The sequence below is a fragment of the Hemicordylus capensis genome, chromosome 4 (genome assembly GCF_027244095.1).
Source record: "Hemicordylus capensis ecotype Gifberg chromosome 4, rHemCap1.1.pri, whole genome shotgun sequence".
Taxonomy (NCBI): Eukaryota; Metazoa; Chordata; class Lepidosauria; order Squamata; family Cordylidae; genus Hemicordylus; species Hemicordylus capensis.
Genome location: NC_069660.1, coordinates 299,326,026 through 299,351,187, shown reverse-complemented (window position 1 = coordinate 299,351,187; position 25,162 = coordinate 299,326,026). Strand labels below are relative to the sequence as shown.

The window sequence follows — 25,162 nt, the reverse complement described above, 5'->3', positions numbered from 1 at the left end:
GGGATTATGGCATTTGTTGTTCAACAACACCTGGAGTACCACAGGTCAGGAATTCCTGTTGTAGAGAAAGCCCAAAGGCACCCCACTCCACCCCACCCCCTCAAAACTCACCAGCGATGGGCAAAAATGGAACCCAAAGAAAATCAGTGACACTAGCCGGTCTGACCTGGCGAAAAATCTCTTTCCAGACAGCTGTGAAAATGGGCAGAAGGAGCAGGCTGAAGTGAATTCCCATACGTTTGGGTAATAATTATGGGAAAGGAGAGCTGGTCTGGTGGTAGCAAGCAGGAATTGTTCCTTTTGCTAAGCAGAGTCCACCCTGGATTGCATTTGAATGGGAGACTACATGTGAACACTGAAAGATATTTCCCTCAATAATGTCACATCAGAAATACAGTCACTGCATTTGGTGATGATGATGATTAAACATATTTAAATGCCACTTTTAAATAAAAAAAGTTCTCCAAACAATTACACAGGAAAAGAAAATAGAAGAGGGTTTCTTGTCCCCAAAGGGCTCACAATCTAAACACACACACTGGTCCTGTGGTAGCAAGCATGACTTGTCCCCTTAGCTAAGCAGGGTCCACCCTGGTTGCATATGAATGCGAGACTTGATGTGTGAGCACTGGAAGATATTCCCCTCAGGGGATGGGGGTGATCTGGGAAGAGCTCCTGCCTGCTTGCCTGCAGAAGCTTCCAGATTCCCTCCCTGGGATCTCCAAGATAGGGCTGAGAGAGACTCCTGCCTGTAACCTTGGAGAAGCCGCTGCCAGTGTGTGTAGACAATACTGAGCTAGATGGACCAATGGTCTTATTCGGTAGAAGGCAGCTTCCTATGTTCCCTATGGCAGGTATGCGGCTTGCTTTTTGGTCACTTTTCCAGACTCATCCCAAGTGTTTTAGAATCACTATGAGAAATGTTAGACAAATCTTAATATAATATGAGTTTGTACAGTAGATTATTTATCTGAAATGATTTTTTGTTAAATTAACGAAGAAATGGGCTATCTGCTGCACAGTAGAGTGCTTGCTGTGCAGCATCAGATTAACAGGGACAGTGTATCCCGCTGCTGCCAGATACAATCAAAGAAGCTGACAGAGTCACTCCGGCCAGCTCAAACAGAAAATATCTTGCAGGCTCTTTATTAGATGAGGATCTCATAAATCTACCAGCTCTGTACAAGCAAGCTGCAAATAAGGGTTGGCAGGGGAGGTGGGGGATGGATGGCCTGGAGGAAAAAAATCATGAAGTAATAGAAAATAGCATTTAATTGTTGCATATCTTCAGCTGTTATCCAAATGTTTATATAGCACATGTATATGGATGTATTTATTGAACATCTTGTGCATCCAGGAAGCAGGTTTGTAACTGTACACAGGACAAGCAATGCAGATTTATGTCTTGCCTGTTAAAGTTTTAAATTTGCGCTTAATTTGCTTTGTGGGTCGGCGCGGTCCTTCCTGAGAGCTCTAAAAATGGCCACCTCACATTTTACAGTACATTTGCCAAGCAGCCTAATATGATTTGTGCTTGAATTTATATTTCAGCTGGGAATTCAAGTTATGACTATTTCCTCCTATTAAAATCACCAGGTCGTCCCGAATATGTTCAACTGAAAAACAGAACTGTCTTAACAGTCTTTTAGACCCAAGACTTGTAAAGAATCGATAGAGTTCCCATCAGGACAGTAAATTACTTAGTGAACCACTTCCAGTAATCATGATGTACAATTTCAGGTTAACTCTTCCCCTTCTCCTCGCAGAAGTTCTTTGTCAGTCTTGGATTGTTTTCCCCAACCCCCAAAGAGTAATGGGTTGAAAATGAAAAGGGTGGGTTTAGCTTTGTACTGAGCTTTCAATAAAGTAGAGCCCCAGCCAGATTGGGGGCCTTGTGAGGACTGAATTGTCTTAAGGTATCCATAGAGTTGCTGATATTTGATTTCAAAGATGCTGGTCCCAGGCAAGGCCAATTGATAGTAATGGTAATAGTTATAATAATTTTAAAAAATTATTAGCGCCCCCCGCCTAAGAAATTGTTCTCTGAGCAGCTCACAACATAACATTTTTAAAATCCAATAAATATACATAGACAAGCAATTCACAACACTCACACACAAAAATAAAATATGCAATATAAAACATTTTTTAAACTTTTTTTAAAAAAATCAATTTTAAAAATCATTTTTAAAAAGCCTGAGTGCACAGAAAGATCTTCACATGGCATCTAAAAGAACAAAGTGATGGTACCAGGTGAGCCTCACTGGGGAGGCAATTCTATAAATGGGGTGTCACTACTGAAAAGGCCCTTTCCCTAGTAGCCACCTGCCTTACCTCGTTGGAGGGAGCCTGAAGCCAAATAGGGAAGCAGGCGTGAGAGCAAGCCCCACGGTTTCCTTTGTCACCTCATCCTATTTGCTCTGCCACTACCTACCTGCCTGCCTTGCTTGCAAAGCTGCAGAGAGAACCTGAGGCCCAAAGCAAAACAAGAGGGCTGTTCTCATGATCAGGGCGGGAGAAGCCTCTGACCTTAATTCAGGAGCTGGGTGCACTCCCGATTGGCCATCATGAGAATTCTACAAACAACGTAGGAGAAGGGAAAAATGCTTGTCTGCAAGTCGGGTATGGAGGCGAGCGGCAGTGGTGCATCCAGGACTCTCCATGCCTCTCGCATCGTGCCCAGCTCACAGACTAGCATCTCCCCCTTCTCCTACCTTGCTTGTAGAATTCTCACGATGGCCAATCGGGGACATGCATGGCTCCCAAATGAGGGTCAAAGGCTTCTCCTACCCCAGTGCCCATTGTGAGAACAGCACTATAATCTTGTGGTTTTCCTCTAGCACTGAAGTGAGGGTTGCTTCAGGGAGAGCAGGGACATAGCTATAATTGAGCTGGGGGTGGGGACTAACGTTCCTTGGCCCTGGTTGGAGAGTGTGCTGGCTGGTGGCAGCTCTTCAGTGTTGATTGATTGACTGAATGATTGATTGATTGATTGATTAAGTGCCATCAAGTGGGTGTCAACTCTTAGCAACCACATAAATAAATTCTTTCCAGGATGATCTGTCTTCAACTTGACCTTTAAGGTCTCCCAGTGGTGCATTCATTGCTGTCGTAATCGAGTCCATCACCTTGCTGCTGGCCGTCCTCTTCTTCTCTTTCCTTCAACTTTCCCCAGCATTATGGACTTCTCAAGGGAGCTGGGTTTTTGCATAATGTGTCCAAAGTATGATAGTTTAAGCCTGATCATTTGTGCCTCAAGTGAAAATTCTGGATTGACTTGTCCTATGATCCATTTGTTTGTTTTCCTGGCTGTCCATGGTATCCTCAAAAGTCTTCTCCAGCACCAAAGATCAAAGGCTTCAATACTTTTTCTATCGTTCTTCAGTATCTACAGTGTTGATAGTGTATCAATATATATGGTGTATATATTCAAAGATATATGTAGTAGGTATATATGTTCAAAGATGTTTCTGAGCAAGTGGAATGTTTGCATGCAAGTATCTGCATGCATGGAGTGTGTGTGAGATTATTTGCATAGGAGCAAAAGAAAGGGCATGCTGAGATTGTTTTGTTTTTCACCATGTCCTTATAACTCTTCTGCAGCAAAAACAAGGTGGGCGGGAAGAGGTGGAGTGGGGGGCCCAGGTGTCTGTCTTCATTTCTCCGACCTTGCTACACTCCTGGGGGAGAGGAGCAGCAAACATGCTCCAAACATGGCACATCCTCTGCTTTCTTTTCTGCCTGCCCAGCAAGGCAGCTGAGGGTGAACAGCTGGGGTCAGGGAGAGGAGCTTGACCCTGTCCCCTAGCTGCAGTGCCAGAGTCCCAACCACAAGAAAAGAAAGCAGGGCAGAGGATGGCGCATGTTTCTGCAACGTTCTTGCTGCTCCTTTCAGTAGGGAAACTCCAGATGCAACTTCTGTCCTCTGTTGTCTCTGTCTTTGGTCAGGAGTCTGGCATTTCAGCCAGGGAGTGGGGCCAAGCAACATGACAGGGCTCATGTGAGCACTGTAACATATTCCCCTTAGGGGATGGAGCTGATCTGAGAAGAGCATCTGCCTGCTTGTATGCAGAAGGTTCCAAGTTTCCTGCCTGGCATCTCCAAGACAGGCCACTGTGTGAAACAGGATGCTGGACTAGATGGGCCTTGGGCCTGATCCAGCAGGGCTGTTCTTATGTTTTTATGTAGAATCAGACCATTGACTGATCCCTCTCACAGAGCAGCTCATGAGATAAGGGTTCCCACTTTTGTTACCTGGGATCCTTCAGCTGGAAAGGCCACAGGCTGAACCTGGGACCTTCTGCATACAAAGCATGTGCTCTACCACTGAGGTCTGCCCTTTCCTCATAGCTGCCTTTTAACATACAGGCTGGCGTGCATTACAAGTGTGTACATTGTGAAGCCAATGCAAACTCTTTCCCCCTCCACCTGGATCTCCAGAAAGGAAGCTAATTAACTCACTGAGCCAACGACTGCTTTCAAATGAGGAAAAAAAAAACTTTTAACACAGCCCTATTGTGAATCGGATTGTTTCACAGGGGAAGATATTAGTGATGCAGGCAAGTTTTATCTGCTAGAAGAAGGCCATTTACAGCATGTAGAATTTTTATTCATTAAATGGAAATCCTTGGGTAATTTCTCTCTCTCTCTCCCTCTCTCTCCTTCTTTTTTTCTTTTTTTGGATCCAGGCCGTGCTTTGCTGAGGCTTACAGACAAAAAGCTTGAGCGGATGGGGATTGCTCAGGAGAGCTTACGGCAGCACATTTTGCAGCAAGTTCTTCAGCTGAAAGTGCGGGAGGAAGTCCGAAACCTTCAGTTACTTACGCAAGGTAGGAAAACATTCCAATAAAGGTTCACCGGAGGGGAAAGTGAAAGATTGCCCTCAAGCATACAGAGATGATTTCAGTGTTCTCTGGCATGAACTGTTGCATGAAGATGTATTGTGGGACATTGCGGGGTCGAACTGCCTATCCCCACAGAGAAGGGAAGGAAAATAAGAAGGAACCGATCAATATGCATATTAGGGACTGTCTGTCTGGCATAACAAGAGCAATTTCTTTTAAGTCCACTGATTCTCAAAAAACCTTTTTTCCATCCTACACTGTGAATGTCAAATGCCAGCCGTTAATTGTTTTTGTGATGTTTGTCTTTCTGAGGCCGGAACTAGATGTTAACGCTTGACACCAGCTACTGCTGAAAATGGCAGCCTTGTATCAAATTCTTCCACCGCTCCGTAATGTTTAGGCACACCTACTAGTGTTTTGATATTATTAGTATTGTATGTATTTCCCACCTTAGCTCAACATCATTGGCTGCGGTGACGATGTCACAGCACACATAAGCATACCGTTTCCGACGTAAGCTGGGGGAAACAGGAGTATGAGACTTAACGCAGGGCTGCCATTTTTGATGGCAACCCCAAGTCCAACAGAACATCTAGTTCTGCCCTGAAACATTTCTAACTGAGTTTGCCGGCTCCTCTCTGAAAGAAAGCTGAATGGCCAGGAAGTGTTTGGGTCATCTTTAGTCACAGGGCTGCAAGATGGGGCGGGGGACCATGCCTCCATGCTAGTGTTCTCCCTAACAGGGATTTCCAGATATTGTTGAGTACGACTCCAAGCAAAGGCTATTGCAGCTGGGGATGCTGGAAGTTGTAGTCAACAGCATCTGGGAACCCTTGTTAGAGGGAACACTGCTCCATGCCATGTCACTGATAAAGGAATGGATTAGGAGGATGAACAGTATTGGAAGCTAGGTTGGCCCTGTTGGGCAACCATTCAGTGCACCTCTGCTGCTCTCCTAGCCAGCCCAATATTGAATAAGCCTGCAGAATATGTGATGCACTGAGCTGAATGCAGCAAACCAACTGCGAATGACAGCCTCCCAGCTGTTCAACAAATCTTCTTTGGAATGCAGAAAATGGGGTCAAGAGAAAGGTTTTTGGAGCACCCATCGGGCCTCAGCTCTCAGATGATGCATTTTTGTGGGTCACAAGTTGTACAGACCCGATAAAAGGAACTGTCATTAATCCACCAGCTTCACCAAGTTTGTGTTCAGGCTAGGGGTGAAATCTGCTTTTTCGTGGCTGTATGTCATTGCCAGCATGTATTGGTGAAGTTTCCTCTATGAAGATGGTATTTGTGAACCTCAGTTTTTTCACCTTACGGTGCCCCAAATGGGGAAGATGTAAGTAGCTGGTAGGGCAGGCACAACTGCTTTCCAGATCTCTTCCAATATTGTGTGTGTGTGTGTGTGTGTGTGTGTGTGTGTGTGTGTGTGTGTCCCCATATCTTGATTGCTCTCGGAGTGGAATACTAAATCCACATCTTCTGCTCCTTGTTGGATTATAGTGGCCTTGTATTCTATATGTTGAATGCTGCATCTTCTGCCTGGAACTTCCTCCCAGACAATAGCCATTTTCAATTAAATGAACAGCAGGGAATGGAATCATGGTAGTAGAGTGCCCAGCCATGCATATACACCTACTCATGTTCAGACATTTCAGACAGATAAACGCGTGTATAGTGGGAAGCAAGGTTCCCCTGCAATCCCACTCTCCCTTTGCAGTCCCATGTTCTCCTGTGCACATCAGCTATACCCATGTACCCTAATGAGAAGGCGGCTCACATTGCAAGATTGTAAATTTGTAAACTTTGTCTTGGCTACCTAATGGCGCAGCAAGGAAGTAACTTGCCTAGGGAGCAAGAAGTTGGTGGTTCAAATCCCCAATGGTATGGGAAACACCTATATTGTGCAGCAGCGATATAGGAAGATGCTGAAAGGCATCATCATTTCATACTGCGTGGGAGATGGCAATGGAAAACCCCTTCTGTATTCTACCAAAGACAACCACAGGGCTCTGTGGTCGCCAGAAGTCGACATGGACTCGATGGTACAGCTTTATTTTACTTTAGTCTTTGTCTTAGTATTTCAGAAGTCCCGGGTTTCATTTAGAATTGCCATGGGCAGGAGAACAGGCAAGCAGAGGCATATCTAGGGAAAATAGAGCCTAGGGCAAGCACTGAAATTGTGCCCCCTGTCCAAACATCTGACACCCATCTTTCAGATAACTTTACCATAATATCAGCTGAAAAATGCAAGTCAAGCTCGTTAATCTTTTAATCTTTCAAAAACTATTTAGCAGTGGATGTAGCCAGACCAAAAAATGCTGGAAAACTACAAATTTCAGTATGCTGGGGCTCATGAAATATCCAAATACTATGTGGAGGTGTACTTGGAAAACTAAACAGAAGTGCCTCTACTATGCATTGTAGCATCACTATTACATAAGTTTTTAAAATAAATGGAGAATTTGACTTTTCCCAGATACTCTGAAAATAATTAAAGGATATACAGAGTAAACTGTGTCACTGCTTGGAATATATTCTAGTCTTTCAGAAAGACAGTTAAAATGAGAGAAAGAGAGCAAGAAACTCCCAGTGGGGCTTAATACTAAGGATTTCATACTGATTCAAAGACAAACTCACCATTAATAGTCATATTATTAAGACATCACATTTAACTCATTTATCACAAGAAGCAAAATAAGAGCAAATGAATACAATTCCAGTTCATAAGCTTCAGCTCAGTATTCACAAGCCCTGATTCTCTGTACATAGTGCCAAACTAAATATGTGTACAGTGACTTATATTATATTATTTTTTTAAAAAAATTTTTTAACCTGTAGCCCCTTTGGGGGGCTTCCTAAGGGCCATGAGGGGGTCTGCAAAGGTTCCCCCTCCCCCCACTGGCCTCTAGGGCCTCACAGGGACCATTTGTGCATATGCAGTGGCCATTTTAAAAAATAACTTTTTTAAAAAATGGCCGCTGAAAATAAGATGGCCACCACACATGCTCAAATGGCCTCTGCGAGTCCTGGCATGGCCTAGGGCCTCACAGAGGCCATTTGAGTATGCATGGTGGCCATTTTGTTTTTGGTGGCCATTTTTTTTTTATTATTATTAATTTTCAAAAATGGTGCCCCCCTTCAAGTGGTGCCCAGGGCACGTGCCCTGCCTGCCCTACCCTAGATATGCCCCTGCAGGCAAAGAGAGAACCTCCAGCCTTAGCTTCCTCCTCCTCATTTTTAGTACCTACATTCACAACCTACAAGGAAAAAGAGGACCAGTTCTTTTTCAATTTAACTATATTCTCTACCTGGCCATCTGAAGGTAATTCTTCCCACAGGTGGTTCGCTGTTTGCACAAGAATGACACTTAAATATAAATCAATAGACTTGCAGTTAGTTGCTTTTCTCAGGAATATAATAATAATAATAATAATTTGATTTCTCTACCGCCCTTCCAAAAATGGCTCAGGGCGGTTTACACAGAGAAATAACCAACAAAAAAGGTGGCTCCCTGTCCCCGAAGGGCTCACAATCTAAAAAGAAACATAAGATAGACACCAGCAACAGTCACTGGAAGTACTGTGCTGGGGGTGGATAGGGCCAGTTACTCTCCCCCTGCTAAATAAAGAGAATCACCACGGTAATAGCAATAGCAATAGCAATAGCACTTACATTTATATACCGCTCTATAGCCAGAGCTCTCTAAGCGGTTTACAATGACTTAGCATATTGCCCCCAACATTCTGGGTACTCATTTTACCGACCTCGGAAGGATGGAAGGCTGAGTCAACCTTGAGCCCCTGGTCAGGGTCGAACTTGTAACCTTCTGGTTACAGGGCGGCAGTTTTACCACTGCGCCACCAGGGGCTCCTTGGTAAAAGGTGCCTCTTTGCCCAGTTAGCAGGGGTGCAATAATGCAATAATATCATTTCAGCCAGCACCTCCCTCCTTCCACAAATTGTTGGTGTAGATATACCTTGTTAGGTGTTCAGCAAGATACTCATCAGGAGTCAATAACTATTCCTTCTGGATGTTCATTCTCAGTTTGCCAGACCCACAGTTCAGTCAGTGCACCAAATATATGAGCAAGTGGCCTGATAAGGATTTATAATCAATCCCCCACCCCAATAATCTTAAATATATTCTGCCTGGCAAGGCAGTCTCCCTTGTCACCAACCTGATGTGTGTATGGGGGAAGGGGAAGGACTGTGATGTGGACTACAAGAAAACCTGAGCCTTAAATGGTTGGGTTTTGCATTGATGGTAACTCGCTGTGACAAATTATGAGAATCTCTTTCAGGTAGTCGGCCTTCAGGGATCCCATTCTTAATGTTAGCCTGCTTAGTGAAGTTAATGCTATGCCAGTCAAGGTCACGATTTGCTCACAAGACTTAGATTGGGGTCAGTAGTTCACCACAGTCCTGCTGATAGTTCGAGATTTAACCCTGGGGTGACCCCGGGGGAATTGCTCAAGGAAGAGAGATTGTAGGCTTGTCAAGGAGGACTCTCCAGTGGTTCTACTCTTAACTGTCTAAGTCAATTTAATTTGGAGTGTTGCTCAGCTGAAGTCGGTGCTGAAGGACAACCGGATTTTGTTACCAAGAGACTTGATGTGTCACACACTGATGTTTGAGCTTGTCTTCCATCCTGTTGATGCTACATAGGAAGCCTTTGGCAAAAATTGCTTAAACTCAATATAGTGTAATGTGGTTTCAGTGTTATAGAGGACAGCTGTCTATCAGCCTTGCCCTATTTTCGGCAACTCTAGAACAACTAGTTTGGGGGAACAAGGGGGTGGGAAAGGACATTATTAGGGGAGCGAGGATTTTGCTGTACATTAAATACCAGCAAGGTAAGGTAATTCATGTTGCTAGTTTATTTATCTTATTAATGAAGCTTGCTTTACATTTACAAACTTATTCTGAAAATGGGCCATATTCCTCTTAGAAAACACTGTCTTTTGGGATTAGGCCAAACTTTCGAGTCTGCTTTCCAGGCTAGTTTTCTCTTCCTGTCCTAGACATGTGGCAGGAAAGACTGGGGTAGGGAGAGAGAGGTCAAGACGAGACCAGCCAAAATCTGCAGGAGAGATCTCAAGATACACATGGTCTTGAGATCCTGGCCAGGAAGGAAGCAAAGGGGTTGGCCTGGCTTCTAAGAGGCTGGAGGAGTCTCCAGTGGGCCCCCTAATTTTTTTCATCTCTGTGCGGAATGAGTTTTGTTCTGGGTGGCAGAATCAAGGCACTGTGTGCACACATGCATTCAGAGTGGGGCCTTCCTAATTCAACCTGAGCGGATCTAAAATTAACTGAGCAGACATTAGAAAACTTGTGAGCGTGTGCATGTGCGCACACTGTAGAGGGAACAGTGGGAGTCTCCTACCTACCTACCAGGCTACACTGGTTTCTGCTGCTTGTTCTGGGGTAGAGCAGTGAATGAATGAGACTTCTTTGTCCTGCTACAAGCATGAGCACTGGGGATCCACTGGCTTACATATACCCTCATCCTCTTTGATGCGTGAGAGGAGAAGAGTGAAAAGTTTCCACTTTTGGTTTGAACTCAACCACTGTTTCCTGTTACATATGAACTTGGATAACTGTGGTAAAACAAACCAGGATCAAACCATGGTTTCAGATCCTGGTTTGTTACTTAACTGTAGCTTAAACCACAATCCACTGAGTTTTTTCATAACAGGAATTGTGGTTTAGTTCGAACTGAAATGTTCATGTACAAATGAGAAGGAGGGGAGGGGGGAGCCCAGAAGCTTGCAACTATCCAAGGTTCATTATCGTGGCAGGTAGCCATGGTTTCCCATTACATCCAACCTGGCCTGTGCTTTCTCCAGTTAAGAATTCCCAATCCCAGTTGTTGTAAGCTGTAACTGGAGCCTCAAGCACAGAAGGTATAAAGTACTGCTCTGTTTGGGCAAGGGCAAAATGCCAGGTTTCCTAGAGGCTTCAAACTGCCTACCAATCACAGAGCCTGCTGTTGAACACCTTCATTCCTTGCCTGAAGACCTGAGCATAGTGGTGGTGAAGATCACCAGCCCAGACCTGAGCACACACAGGCCCAGGAAGCTTGCTAGACCTCAAGCTGTGCAGTTTCGCATTCTAGTCCTGGAGTCTCTGACATGTTCTCGCAAAGCTCTTCCTTTAGTTCAGCACAAGCTGCAGAGGAAGTCAGGATGTTCTTATGCAGAGATCCATGCAGTTATGTAAATACTCTCGCTGTTTTCAGCACACTTTAGGGAATGTGAAAAAGCAATGATATTGCATTTTATTTAAAGATAAAACACTTCGTTGCAAAAAAAATATTGTCAAACATGTGCTTATTTCCGATGTGTAGTCTGGGTGGATATTTTTAGTGATCTGCTGAAAATATAAAGAGTTGGTAATGCTCATCAGATTGTCTTCACTGAGGATATGCAGAAGTGTTTGCCAGGAAGCTGAGCTGTGAGCAGCGGTCACTAAGGGGCGCAAGTCCAAAGCCAGGTCTGGGAGAGCCAGAGACACACCAGGGAACAAGCCAGGTAGGCGATCAGGAGCCAGAGGGTTCTAGACAGGAGCCAGAAGTCAGGAACAAGCCAAGGGTCAAGCCGGGTAGGCGATCAGAAGCCAGAGGGTCTCAACAGGAGCCAAGAGTCAGGAACAAGCCGAGGGTCAAGTCGAGTAGGCGATCTGGAGCCAGAGGGTCTAGACAGGAGCCAAGGATCAGCAATGAGCCAAGGATCAAGCCAGATAAGCCACTGAGAACATTTTTTAAAATTATTATTTATTTAATAAATTTTTATACCACCCACTACTGAAGTCTCTAGGTGATTTACAGAATAAAACAAACCAAGAATAAAGCAAATCAAGAATTTAACAGTTAAAAACATATAAAAACCAGATTAAAATATCCATTAAAATGCCAACTTAACAGCTTGGCTGAAGCGATGTGTCTTTCGTTGTTTCCTAAAAGCCAACCGGGATGGAGCAGCTCTAATCTCAGCAGGAAGTGTGTTCCACAGTCCTGGGGCAACTGTAGAGAAGACACATAATGGTAACATTTCCACCATCCATAGGATGGTGCAGTAAGGACGGAGGAGAAGAGGGTACTGACCCAAAGCGTGGCCTTCTGCCTTTCTGGGGTGTTGTTGCTGCAGAATATCCCTGCCTACGGGCCAGCAAAAAAAAGTCCCCATGGGCTGGATCTGGGGCCCAGGCCTTATATTGTGCAGGCCTGTGCTAGAGGAAAAGGCCAATGAATGATCCCCAAAGGTGGGGCCTGTCCAGGGCTTCAGAAGCCCCACAGTCTTCTGCAGTGTGGTAAACTGCCACAAGGAGCAGCAGTGTGCAGGGTTCCAGGACAGGCAGAGCACAGCAGTGTCCCAGTAAATATTCATCCTGTCCATGGCCCTTCATGATTCACTCCTCGTTTTTTATATGTTTACTTATGGCTGGTTCTTATAACCCTATTTCTGTTTTTAAAATGTGCCTTACGGCACCTTCTTACAGCATTTGTTCCAATCTTCCTTCCAAGAAGGCTCATGGCACACATAAGGTTCTCTGGTGATTCCCCTGCTCAGCTTGGAACATAACAACATAGGAAACTGCCATATACTTAGTCAGACCATTGGTCTATCTAGCTCAGTATTGTCTTTACAGACTGGCAGCGGCTTCTCCAAGGTTGCAGGCACTGGCAGGTATCTCTCTCAGCCCTATCTTGGAGAAGTCAGGGAGGGAACTTGAAACCTTCTGCTCTTCCCAGAGCGGCTTCATCCCCTGAGGGGAATATCTGACAGTGCTCACACATCAAGTCTCCCATTCATATGCAACCAGGGCAGACCCTGCTTAGCTATGGGGACAAGTCATGCTTGCTACCACAAGACCAGCTCTCCTCTGCTTGCGCATGGGTGAGGCATCAAATCACGCCTTGCTCTCCTGCAACCCTGTTTATCGCAGGGTGATGCCAGCGAATGCCTGATAGCTTCGTGTGTGAAATGGCTGTCACAGATCAGCTGTTCGAGATAATCGCTTTTTAAATGTGATGTGAATGCAGTTCTGAATACAGAACCCGGCAGTGGAGACAAGCAGACCAAGGGATAAGCTGATTACTCCTCCGCTGCTCATTTGATTGGCACTTACAGGCCTTGGCGCCTCTTCTGGGAAGGCCCACTTCCTTGCTCCCTTTGCTGCTCTGACCCTCTTCATCCTTAGTTCCTCTTACCCACATCTTAGCTTCTTTGACGTCTTCCTGTTGCCTTCCATTGCCATCCTGTGACCACTTCACACACCCCTTTTAAGCGGATTCAGCTCCTGCCTCCTCCCAGCAGCTTTTTGACCGTCGCTATCAGATGCCCAAGTCTGATGCCCATTTGCTATCAAATGCTTGGCAAGGCCCAGCCTCCTCCCTTTGAAAGGTGGAGAGCATCTGCTTTGCGTGCAGAAGGTTTCAGGTTCAATCTCTGGCAGCATCTCCATGTAGGGCTGGGAAGGATGCCTGCCTGAAACCTTGGAGAGCCGTTGCCAGTCGGTGTAGGCAATACTGAGTTAGATGGACCAAGGCTCCGACTTGGTATAAGGCAGCTTCCTATGTAATTATAAAGTACCCAGGACACAGGGAGCAACAGAGTGAAAGATTGAAAGGGAACAAAATTGATTTTTCTCTCTCTCTCTCATATAATCCAAAATTCAGATTTCTATGCAGTTTACACTATAAAAAAAGCACACATTAAAACAATTTAAATATTTAAAACCAATAGAGGATATAAACTTAGTATAAAATTTAACTAAAAACTTTGATTTAAAAGGTGTGTCAAGTACAGTCCACCAACAGGGGTGGGGGGAACTCAGCGTCAGAGGGGTTGGGGGTGCCAGCTCGTATCATCTCATCACTGAGAAAACAACCAGACTGGAATATGCTGCAACTCAATCAATTTCTTAGCCCTAAGGCATATAACAAAATAGCTTTTAAGCCCACCTGATAATGTCTCAGGGTGGTGTTCGCTTCCAGCCTTGATGTCAGGAACCTGTTGCTCCACAGTCCCTTTCTCTTCCCCAAAGGTCATAGGACAAATTAATGCCTAGGGAGTCACAGTCTTTAATGCCTAGAGAGTCACTGAGAGAGCAGTGACTGGCTCAGAGTCACCCAGCAAGTATTATGGCTGAATGGGGATTTGAACTCGGGTCTCCCCGGTCCTTGTCCAGCACTCTAACCACTTCACCACGCTGGCTACCTTTATACCTTTAGTGTCCTTCAATGGTCATGGGAAGAGAGCTGGTCTTGTGGTAGCAAGCAGGAATTGTTGCCTTTGCTAAGCAGGGTCCACCCTGGTTTGTATTTGAATTGGAGATTACATGTGAGCACTGTAAGACCCTTAGGGGATGGGGATGGTCTGGGAATAGCATTTGCATGCTTGTATGCAGAAGGTTCCAAGTTCCCTCCCTGGCAGCATCTCCAAGATAGGGCTGAGAGAGTGTCCTGCCTGCAACCTTGGAGAAGCTGCTGCCAGTCTGTGTAGATAACAGTGAGCTAGATGGCCCAATGGTCTGACTTGGTAGATGGCAGCTTCCTATGTTCCTGTGTTCCTGTGATGAGGGTAAGACCACAACTGCCTTCGGCCCACTCCTCGACCAGTAGGGCTAGTTCTACAGGTCGACCTAAGGCTCTGGCTGATGGCCGCTTGAAGGAGGAGGTGCCTTTCCCCCTGCTCCTTTAGGTTCTGGCCCTCTCCTTCTCCCATCCTTTTCCCTTTTATGAGGGAAGACTTTTATGAGGGAGCCCCCCCCGCCCGCCCAGCCCTCACCAGCTCTGCATCTCAGTTGTGCTATCCAAACACTCTCCCCACCCCATAGAGGGGTGTACTCATCATGGCCAGGCACTAGATCTTTCCAGCTGCTTTCTGAGCCACACATCACAAGCTGGGAGAGGAGGTCTGCTCTCGCGCTGCCTTTCTAACGTCTGTCAGAGATGGCGAGGCTCTTATTCCCACAGGGAGCATGTTCCATAGCCACATGTTTTACTGCTGGTGGTGGGAGAGAGAAGCATGCAATTTAGTAAGCTACTGCTTATTATAGTTTTAGCCTCCAAAGAGCTCAAGAGTGGTACACGTCATCCCCCAACACCTTGATCCTTCCAACAGCCTTGTGAGACAGATTAGGCCAAGGGTTCTCGATGTCAGGGCCTCCAGATGTTGCTGAACTACAACTCCCATCATCCCCAGCCACAGTGGCTGGGGATGATGAGTGTTGTAGTTCAGCAACATCCAGAGAACTCCAGGTCAGGAACTCCTGGATTAGGTTAAGAGGGCATGGCTGTCCCAAGATTACTCCTCCTCCTCCAAGCGTTTATAGACAGTACTGATTTTCTACAAAAATTCTCAAAGTGGTTTATATAGATAAATACAATAAGATGGTTCTCTGTCCCCAAAGAAACATAAGGTAGACACCAGTCACAACCTCTGAAGCAGGGCTGCTCCACTTCAGCCTTCCTGCAGATGTTGGTCTACAACTCCCATAATCTCTGGCTATTGACCACTGTATGGGGGATCATGGGAGTTGTAGTCCAAAACCAGCTCGGGGGCCTAAATTGAGCAGGCCTGCCCTGGAGGGATAGGATAGGTTGGATAGAACTGGATAGGGACAATTGCTTTCCACCTGCTACCATAAGACAGCCACCATTTTAAAAGGTGCCTCTTTCCTCAGTTAGCAGGGATTGATTACCCAGTGCAGTGTTCACAACTGAGCAAGAATCTGAACCTGTAGTCCTACACTCTAGCCACACATGGGATGTCCCCTTTCCCATATCCATAGCTGCAATTTATTGTTCATCGGTGTTCTCGCTAATTTTTTTCAGCTGTGTGCGGAATGAGTTTTGTTTTGGGTGGCAGTACCAAGGCAGTGTGTGCACGCATGCATTCAGAATGGGGCCTTCCTGATTCAACCTGAGAGCACGATCTAAAATTAACTGAGCGGACATTGAAAAAACTTATGAGCGCAGGCATGTGCGCACGCCTTAGAGGGAACACTGCTCATCATGGGGTTGTTCTTTTGGCCGTCTATGCGTCCCCTGTAGCTTGTCTCAAGGCTCTTTTTTCTTTCTCTGTCTGTAATTTTACTTGGCTTTTCCGCTGTGATCAAGGGCTCTGCAGCTAGCTCTGTTCTCTTTGGGAAAGTTAGCCTGATTTCCCAGACCCCACCCCTGTTCTCCCTGCTCGCCATGCTTGAAGGGTACAGACCTCACCTCCATCAGGAGGTGACTGCAAAAAATTCAGTGAGGTCATTGAACTTACTTGGCAAAAAATATCTGCAGATTGTCTCTCTGGGAAAGCTGCTGGCGGGTGGGTGGAGGGGAGAGACATCATTACCATACTTCATTTCTTCCTTAATCCTGATTCATAGGAAGCAGCAACTTGTCTTGAACAGCGTCTCCGTGGTGGCATGAAACTATTTTTGGATTTTCATTGCGAGCTCAGCTCTGGGCGAAATCAGCTGGTGTGTCCCTTAGCAGAGGCACTGCAACGTCATGTGTGGGCTGGTGGTGCTTTGTTGAAACAAAACACACTTTGTCGGGGATCGGCTGCTGTGGCTTAGAGCTGAAGCATATTTGGTTTATATTTTTATCATGCCTTCTGCGTATCTGTTTTAGGTGGCTTTGGGTGGCATTTCCTGTGTGAGTTTTTACACTTGATAAAGCAGTTACATGGGGGGGGGGAGAATACATTGGGCTGTGTTAACCAGACAGTGGGTATGATCCAGCTGTGCTGTATAGGGCCCTTTATGGAAGGGATTTAGAGTCACAAAGAGATCAACTTGCTGCTGTGAACTGGAAAGTGGTATAGAAACACAAAACCACAATAATCTTAAATCACCATGTTTTTCACAGCTAGTGCACAGAAATAGGGGAAAGAGTCTTAGTTTGTTAGTGCTGCCTTTATGGTATGTATGTATGTATGTATGTATTTAAAATATTGATAGCCCACCCTCTAGCACTCTGTTGCTCAGGGCGGCTTACAATAAAACCATAACACAGTATGCAACATAAAACAATACAATACAACATAATAAAATACAATATATACTAAAAGACAGCAAGATTTAAAAAACAAACAAACAGCAGTCGGAATCAAAACTGATTAAAACCAGGGAACCGATTACAGCCAGTTTTCGAAAGCTTCTTTAGCAAGGAGGGATTTTAGGTTCTTTTTAAATCTAGTCAAAGGGGGAGATGGATGAAGTCCCTCTGGGAAGGCATTCCAAAAGCAGGGAGATAGCAATAGCACTGACATTTATATACCGCTCTATAGCCGAAGCTCTCTAAGCGGTTTACAATGATTTAGCATATTGCCCCCAACATTCTGGGTACTCATTTTACCGACCTCGGAAGGATAGAAGGCTGAGTCAACCTTGAGCCCCTGGTCAGGATCGAACTTGTAACCTTCTGGTTACAGGGCGGCAGTTTTACCACTGCGCCACCAGGGGCTCACTGGATGTTATTGTTATCAGATGTTATTGAAGAAGCCCTGTCCTTGATCTCCTTCAGCCAAATCTGTGTTAGTGATGGGGAGGAGAGAAAGGCTCGATATGATGAACTGAGGACCTGGCAGTCACCCCAGTCCCAAGCGGTGTGGGGCTTTAAAGGTCAAGACCAGCACTTTGAATCTGGCCCGGAAACTAACAAAGCTGCCTCAGGGTGAGTGTAATACTTGTGCAGCTCAGATGCAAGGATTAGCACTAGTGGCTTCAGTGTTCTGAACCAATGGAAGCTTCCAAATAGTATTCAAGGGCAGCTCCACATAGAATGCATTACAGTAGTTCAATCTGGATGGGAGCAGTGTGTGGGCAACAGAGGCCAGGATGTTGGTCTTGGAGCAGGGAAACCTGGGTGTGCATCCCTGCTCAAGCATGAAGCTCAGGGAGTGGCTTTGAGCAAGCCACCTTCTCTCATGCCAGCCTGCTTCCAAGGGTGGATGTGAAAATAAAATGGGATGATCAGTGTATGGCACCCTGAGCTCCCAGGAGGAAGGGCAGGATGCAAATGGGATAGATACACCATTCAATTTAGCAATTACCTGAGCCAGGGTCCTTGGTGCAGGCCTTCATGACTCTCTTTCTAATTACTTCTCCAAATAAATAGCCTTTCATTGCTTCCATGGCAAGAGTTTGCCCAAACTGTTGGTATGTGCCACTAGAAGTCTAGTTATAAATGTATATGAATGAGTACTTGATGAACTGGTTAATAGCCAGCTTTTTTAAAAAAAAAAATCATTTAATTAGTAGATGTTGTTTAGTTTTTCCAACCATTTTTCATTATCCCTGCCCAGGATTGATTTGATTTAAATCATGATTTAAATCGCTTCGCAGAAGGACTCGGTTTTAATGATTTAAATCACTAGTCAGGAAGATTCTATTTAATCATCATTTTCTAGTAAAAGTACATTCTTGTTGTCTAGTATAACCTTGATAGATGTATAGATGTAGATGTATAACTGGGATAGATGTAGGTTTCATTTGTAAAAGGTAGGGACAGACACCTAATGGAGCAGCGGGGGAGCAACCTGCCTAGAGAGCAGGAGGCTGTTGGTTCGAATCCCCACTGATGTGTTTCCCAGAATATGGGAAACTCTTATATTGGGCAGCAGGGATATAGGAAGGTGCTGAAAGGCATCATCTCATACTGTGTGGGAGAAGGCAATGGTAAACCCCTCCTGTATTCTACCAAAGCCAACCACAGGGCTCTGTGGTCGCCAGGAGTCGACACCAACTTGACGGCACAACCCATCCTTTCATACCACTATAATAGGTGTCCACATTTCATAATGCTGTTTCATTCAGGCAACCAGCCCTTAGGGATGTGCACAGAACCATCATGCACAGAGGCGTGGTCCGGCGCCGGCGGGGGTCTCCCTTTAAGGGTGGGGGGGTTTGCACTTACCCCTCCCGCTGGCGCTCTGTTTCTGTCAAAAGTTTCGGGGCGGCAGCATTCCTCCCTGCTGCCCCTGCCCCCATTCTTGTCTGGAAATACCGGAAGTAATGAGTGTGTGTGTGTTCGCTGCCGCCCGTGCGCCTGCCGCATACGTCACCTGCTGCGTGTGCGCTTGTGATGTGCGCAGTGGCCATGCGGGCACGGTGGCAAGTGCACACGCGCTCATTACTTCTGGTATTTCTGGACTAGAATGGGGACAGGGGCGGCAGGGAGAAACGCTGCCACCCCCGAAACCTTTGACAGAAACAGAGCACTGGTGGGGAGAAAGTGGTGGGAGGGGTAACTGCAACCCCCCCATCCTTAAAGGGAGACACCCCCCACTGGCGGCCCGGCCCAATTCTGAACCGGTTCGGAGGACTCTATAATGGCCTCCGGACCGGTCCGTGCACATCCCTACCAGACCGTACATCTCTATGTTGCACTGTTTGCATTCCACATGCATGCCTGTCTTACTCACAGGTACTGGACCTGCATTAAAAGGTTCCCAAATAGGGTCTCTTTTACAGCCTGCTGCCATGGTAGGTATTTTCCTTCCTCAGAGGAGGAAATAGTTTCCTTGGGGCTATATGACTCTGTTCTGCTCACTTTTGGTTTCACTTTCTATTCCCCTCCCCTCCCCATCCTGTGTATTTATATCCAGACTCCTCCTCCTTGCTCACATCTAATCCATCCCCCCGCCCCAATCCTCTGTTCATTCATTGACCTTTATCTTTGCACTTTCAGAGGAGGGGTGGGCGGCAAGGGCTTGACTGCATGTGGGCATGCCGCATGTACACAACAGGCAGAATAGAATTGATTGGGTCTGTTATCTATCATCCCCGCATACTGTTGTTAACGTGTTCATATAATGCAATTAGAAGTTATGATTAATATTTAGGATATCTTTGACCTAGGTCCTTTTTTAAAAAATGGATTTTTAAAAATTAAAATCTGATTTAAATTTTGAAAAAAATGATTTGTGTGTTGTTGTTTTTAAATCATCAATTTGTATCAACCCTCTCTTTGCCCTTTCAGCCTCTAAACTTCCAGGTGGCTCAATCCCTGCATCTCTCTCTCCCTCCTTCCCTCCCTCCCGTTTGCTTTCATTATCCTGGCCTGAACTTCTTCTTTCCCTGAACTAAGTAATTTCCAGCACAGCCAGGAAGAGCCTTGTTTCTGTTACTTCTAGCTAAAATTATGATGCAAATGTTTCCAGTGCATGCCCCACGCCAAAAACAAAAACCTTGACTTGTCTTTGGGAGATGTGCATACAAACCCAGATTTCCCAATGGACTGCCTATGCCCCAGCTACCTCCCCTTGTCAACTGTCTCTAGACTCCCTTGCCAAATAAGCCACTTTGAAATGCGTAGTTCATGCCAGGCTCTCCCCGGGAAGGCAGCAAGAATTAAGACTGCCCAGGCCAGCTGTGGAGAGAGCCCTGGAGACTTATCCAGCAGCCACAGCTAAAACTAGGCCAGCCGTATGGTGGCCTCAAGGAGCTCCTTTCCCACTTCTAGCTTGCCTTACAGACCTACCTGCGTTGCTGGGGATTGCTGGAGCCCAGATTACTCTTTGACCCGTTGCTTGTGCAATCAGCCACCCACTTCTGTTGACGCCCCCTGGGTTTTCTCCAGCCTTATCTTCCTTGCGTGTTGTTCACTTTCTACCTGTCCTGACCTAGTGCTAGATGTGGCCCAACCCAGAGCCAAGCCCTCGGTTCTACCTTTCTCAGATTTCTGCCTTACACCAGCATATTGTGTCTCTCTGAAATATACCTTCACTTCCTTTGCTTCTGTCCGCAGACTCTTCTTCCTGCCTAAACATGGGGCTGTTACTGGCCCCCTTCTGGACACTTGCTTGGATCCTGCATGTATTTCTTTCTTAGACTTGATCCCCACCATCCAGTTCCTTAGCTTCAGCCTCTTACTCTTTTTGTACTGTGCTAGACAATCAGTGGAATAAACATTCCATCCTTCCAGTGAATGGGCTGGTTTCTGATCAGGGTGTGTCATTGTGGTGAAGTGGTTAGAGCAGGCCTGCTCAACTTTGGCCCTCCTGTAGATGTTGGCCTACAACACCCATGATCCTTGGCTATAGGCCACTATGGCTGGGGATTATGGGAGTTGTAGTCCAACAAACAGTTGGTGGGCCAAAGTTGAGCAGGCCTGGGTTAGAGTGTTGGTCTAATCTGGGGAAACCCAGATTAAAATCCTCACTTAGCCCTCAAAGTCACAGGTGACTTTGGGCCAGTTACCATGACTCACCCTGACCCACCTCACAGAGTTGTTGTGAAGATAAGTAGGGGAGAGGGGGACCATTTGCACTGCCCAAAGCTTTTTGTGAGGTGGGTGGGTTGATAAACATGTAATAGACAGAATGCTTGATTGGTGAGACATATAATTTGACAGTATCTCTATAACTGCCATAGGAAAAGACTTTATAGAGAACAGCAAGGTATCTTCTTTTCAAGCTAATGCATTAGAATTGTTTCAAGTGCAATTCAGGTTGGCCATAATGGAGGGAGGATATGATCTGATGGCTATTAGTCTGCATGAAATTATTCAGAAGTCTCTGTCTGGTTCCTAATGAAAAGAGAGCCGTGCATTGAAACAATGATTATTTGCAACATTGCTGGCAAACAAGAAGATGGAATGAATAAGTGTGGTTAAATAATCTCTATAGCAGGAGTAGGCAACCATGGTTCTCCAGCTGTTGTTGAACTATAGCCCCCATCATTTTTAGCCACAGTGCATTGTGGCTGGGGATGATGGGAGTTGTAGTTCAACAACAGCTGGAGGGACAAGATTGCCTACTTTTGCTCTATAGAACTGTGGTTTTCACATTTTCTAACCTTAAGGAGCACTTTCCACTTTGACTTGATTGCCACATAATTCTTGCATGTTTGCATTAGAGTGGCTGGGGAATGCTGGGAATTCTAGTCACCAGTCTAGGGCGCACACTCTCTTCATGCAGGGCATTGACCTGGCATTGGAAGAGGAAAAATCAGTAAAATTAGGAAAGCGACTCCACCTTACTGTTCTTTGCTTTGAGTAACCCCCAATAAGCTTCTTTGGAACACCAGAACACTGTTTCAAAATGACTGCTGTACGAAAACGACTGCTATGTGGGTTAATTCAGATAGGATGACTGATAAGATGAGTTGATTAAAATCTTCTTTGGTACATTGCTGTTGCTCTTTCAACAGTCAAAACATGACCCATGTTCTCTCTAACTGTTTTCATCTGTGTGCAGAATGAGTTTTGTTCTGGGTGCGAGTATCAAGGCAGTGTGTGCATACATGCATTCAGAATGGAGACTTCCTGATTGCACTTGAGCAGGATCTAAAATTAACTGAGCAGACATCAAAAAACTTGTGAGCGTAGGCATGTGCGCACACCTTAGAGGGAACACTGAACATGACTTGCTTCCATTATTGCCTAGGCTTGCTGGGTGAAAGGAAGTGGCAACTCAAGCAGAGATGCTTAAACCCTGGTCTGGGTCTAGACTAGAGACTGGTATGGGAGAAATGCGGGAGACCGTGTGGGGGAAATGGTAAGCCTGGTTGAAAGGATATGAGTAGGAAAGTCAGTGGCAACAGCACTCAGAAGCAGGAGATTTGGGTATGGGGTTGATTCTGATTTCCTTCAGCAAGAAAGAAGCCAGAATAGGACTGGATAGTACTCTTTGTGTGCTTCTGGGATGTCAGAAACTGCTTCTGTTATGAGGGTTGGTGTACTATATGCAGCAGTTGTGTTTGTTAAATGTATACCATGGTTTGCTGTGGTGAACTCTACAAAGAGTAGATGTGCAGTGGGCATGGGCTGGAAGATGCAACCAGTTGTATTATTATTTCTTGTTTACACAGTCAGACAGGTGTTATTGACTGGTTTGTTTTATCCAGACATCGAGTCCTTCCGAAGGACCTGGGATGGCTGAATTTTATCATCAATACTGTTGGTTATTATAGATATCGTCACAAAATATAGGCTGTTCCCAGTAAAGCTGCTTTTTGTAATTGGCTGATGGTGATTTCTGTGGCCCCTATGGTGTTGAGGTGCTCTTCAAGGTCTTTTGGGACTGCACCCAGGGCGCCAATTACCACTGGGATTATTTGGGTCTTTTTCTGCCACAGCCTTTCAATTTCAATTTGTAGATCTTTGTATTTGGTGATTTTCTCTATTTCTTTTTCTTCTATTCTGCTATCCCCTGGTATTGCTATGTCGATTATTTTGACTTGTTTTTCTTTCTTCTCGACTACAGTTATATCTGGTGTATTGTGTGGCAGATGTTTGTCTGTTTGTAGTCGGAAGTCCCATAATATTTTTACATCTTCATTTTCTTCAACTTTTTCAATTTTATGGTCCCACCAATGTTTGGCTACAGGTAGCTTGTATTTTTTGCAAATGTTCCAGTGTATCATCCCTGCTACCGTGTCATGCCTTTGTTTGTAGTCAGTCTGTGGGATCTTCTTACAACAGCTGATCAGGTGGTCCACTGTTTCATCTGCTTCTTTACAAAGGCGGCACTTGCTGTTTGTGGTGGATTTTTCTACTTTTGCTCTTATTGCATTTGTTCTTAGTGCCTGTTCTTGTGCAGCCAGTATTAAACCCTCTGTTTCTTTCTTCAAGTTGCCATTCTTAAGCCATTTCCAGGTCTTGGTGATGTCTGATTTTCCACTTATATTGTGCACATATTGACCATGCAGGGGCTTATTATTATTATTATTATTATTATTATTATTATTATTATTATTATTTTACATTTTCTATCCCGCTCTTCCTCTAAGGAGCCCAGAGCGGTGTACTACATGCTTAAGTTTCTCCTCACAACAACCCTGTGAAGTAGGTTAGGCTGAGAGAGAAGGGACTGGCCCAGAGTCACCCAGCAAGTATCATGGCTGAATGGGGATTTGAACTCTGGTCTCCCCGGTCCTAGTCCAGCACTCTGACCACTACACCATGCTGGCTCCAAAAAAGCCCCCTAGAGGAAGAGAGGTGGTCTTGTAGCAAGCATGAATTGTCCCCATTGCTAAACCAAAACACCTTGGTTTGCATTTGGATGGAAGACTACATGTGAGCACAGTACGATATTCCCCTTAGGGGATCAGGCCACTGTTCAGTGGAAGAGCAGAGCATCTGCCTGCTTATATACAGAAAGTCCCAAGTTCACTCCCTGGCATCTCCACTAGGGCTAGGAGAGACACCTGCCTGTAACCTTGGAGAGCCACTGCCAATCAGTGTAGTATAAGTCAGCTTCCACCATTCTTATGAGCTTGCCCATGGCATGTTCCTGAGTGTCTGGAGATCTCCCCCCGACCCCATGCTTAATACATTCATGGTATGTACACAAACATACACACACACGAAAGAAGCTGTAGCTCAGGGAGAGAGTGCATGCTTCATACACAGAAGATCCAGGTTCGGTACATGACATATCCAGGTAGGTCAGGGAAACATTCCTGCCTCAACCCTTGGAAAGCTGCCAACTGTCAGTGTAGACAGTACTGAGCAAGATAGACCAATGATCTGACTCAGTAGAAGGCAGCTGGCTATGTTCCTGTGCAGCAAGTACAGCTGCTGCATCATGTGCAAAACCAGTCTTAAGATGCCTGGGGATGAACTGGTGCTTCATACAATGCAAGTCTTCTACTTGTATAAAGTCCCTCTGATCTTACAAAGATGTATGTCTTGGCCTCCTTCTGATGGTTTCCCTGCATCTTCTTTAAAACAACAAAACAAAACAAAAATCTGAACAAAGAAATACAATGCCACGTGTGGTCCTGAGCTGATCCTAGATGATGGCTTTCCATCCCTGGGCAATGGTATGCATGGATGTTGGAACCAAAAATGCCCTTGGGACTAGGATAATGAACATATGAAGCTGCCTTATACAGAGTCAGATTATTGTCGCTTTTTACGTAGCGTTATGTGTTTCTGTTGTCCAAGGTAGAGGTCTTTTCCCGACCTATCTGAAGGTGAAGCTGCTTTACTTTAAGCATGTGTTGTGCAGCTGCAGGGTTGTTTCTTCCATGTAAAATAGCACATGGGTGGGGCGTTCCAGGTTAGATGGGTAGGCCATAATCCCATCATAGTTCTAGTGCAGATTCCTGTGCACATTATTTGATCCAGGAAATAATTTAGTGGTGCCAATGGGAGCTTTCCCCCCTAGTCAAATAGCACAGGGGAGGGGAGTGATTCAGGCCAGACTGCAGTGGAGGCAAAGGAACATAGGAATATAGGAAGCTGCCTTCTACCGAGTCAGACCATAGGTCCATCTCGCTCAGTATTGTCTACCCAGACTGGCAGCTGCTTCTCCAAGGTTGCAGGCAGGAGTCTCTTTGAGCCCTATCTTGGAGATGCCAGGGAGG

The 25,162-nt window shown here is 45.5% G+C and overlaps 1 protein-coding gene across 4 annotated transcripts in view; it reads left to right on the top strand.

Moving 5' to 3' along the window:
- SAMD12 (sterile alpha motif domain containing 12) overlaps positions 1-25,162 on the top strand; it is a 312,509-nt gene that overhangs the window by 131,370 nt on the left and 155,977 nt on the right. For all 4 annotated transcript variants that reach the window (XR_008307108.1, XR_008307107.1, XM_053249868.1 and 1 more), the window contains exon 4: positions 4,689-4,829. Coding sequence is in view for 2 of the 4 variants with exons in the window: in XM_053249868.1 (XP_053105843.1) it covers positions 4,689-4,829 (141 nt within the window). In the remaining 2 variants the exon portion in view is untranslated. The remainder of the gene's footprint in view (positions 1-4,688; positions 4,830-25,162) is intronic.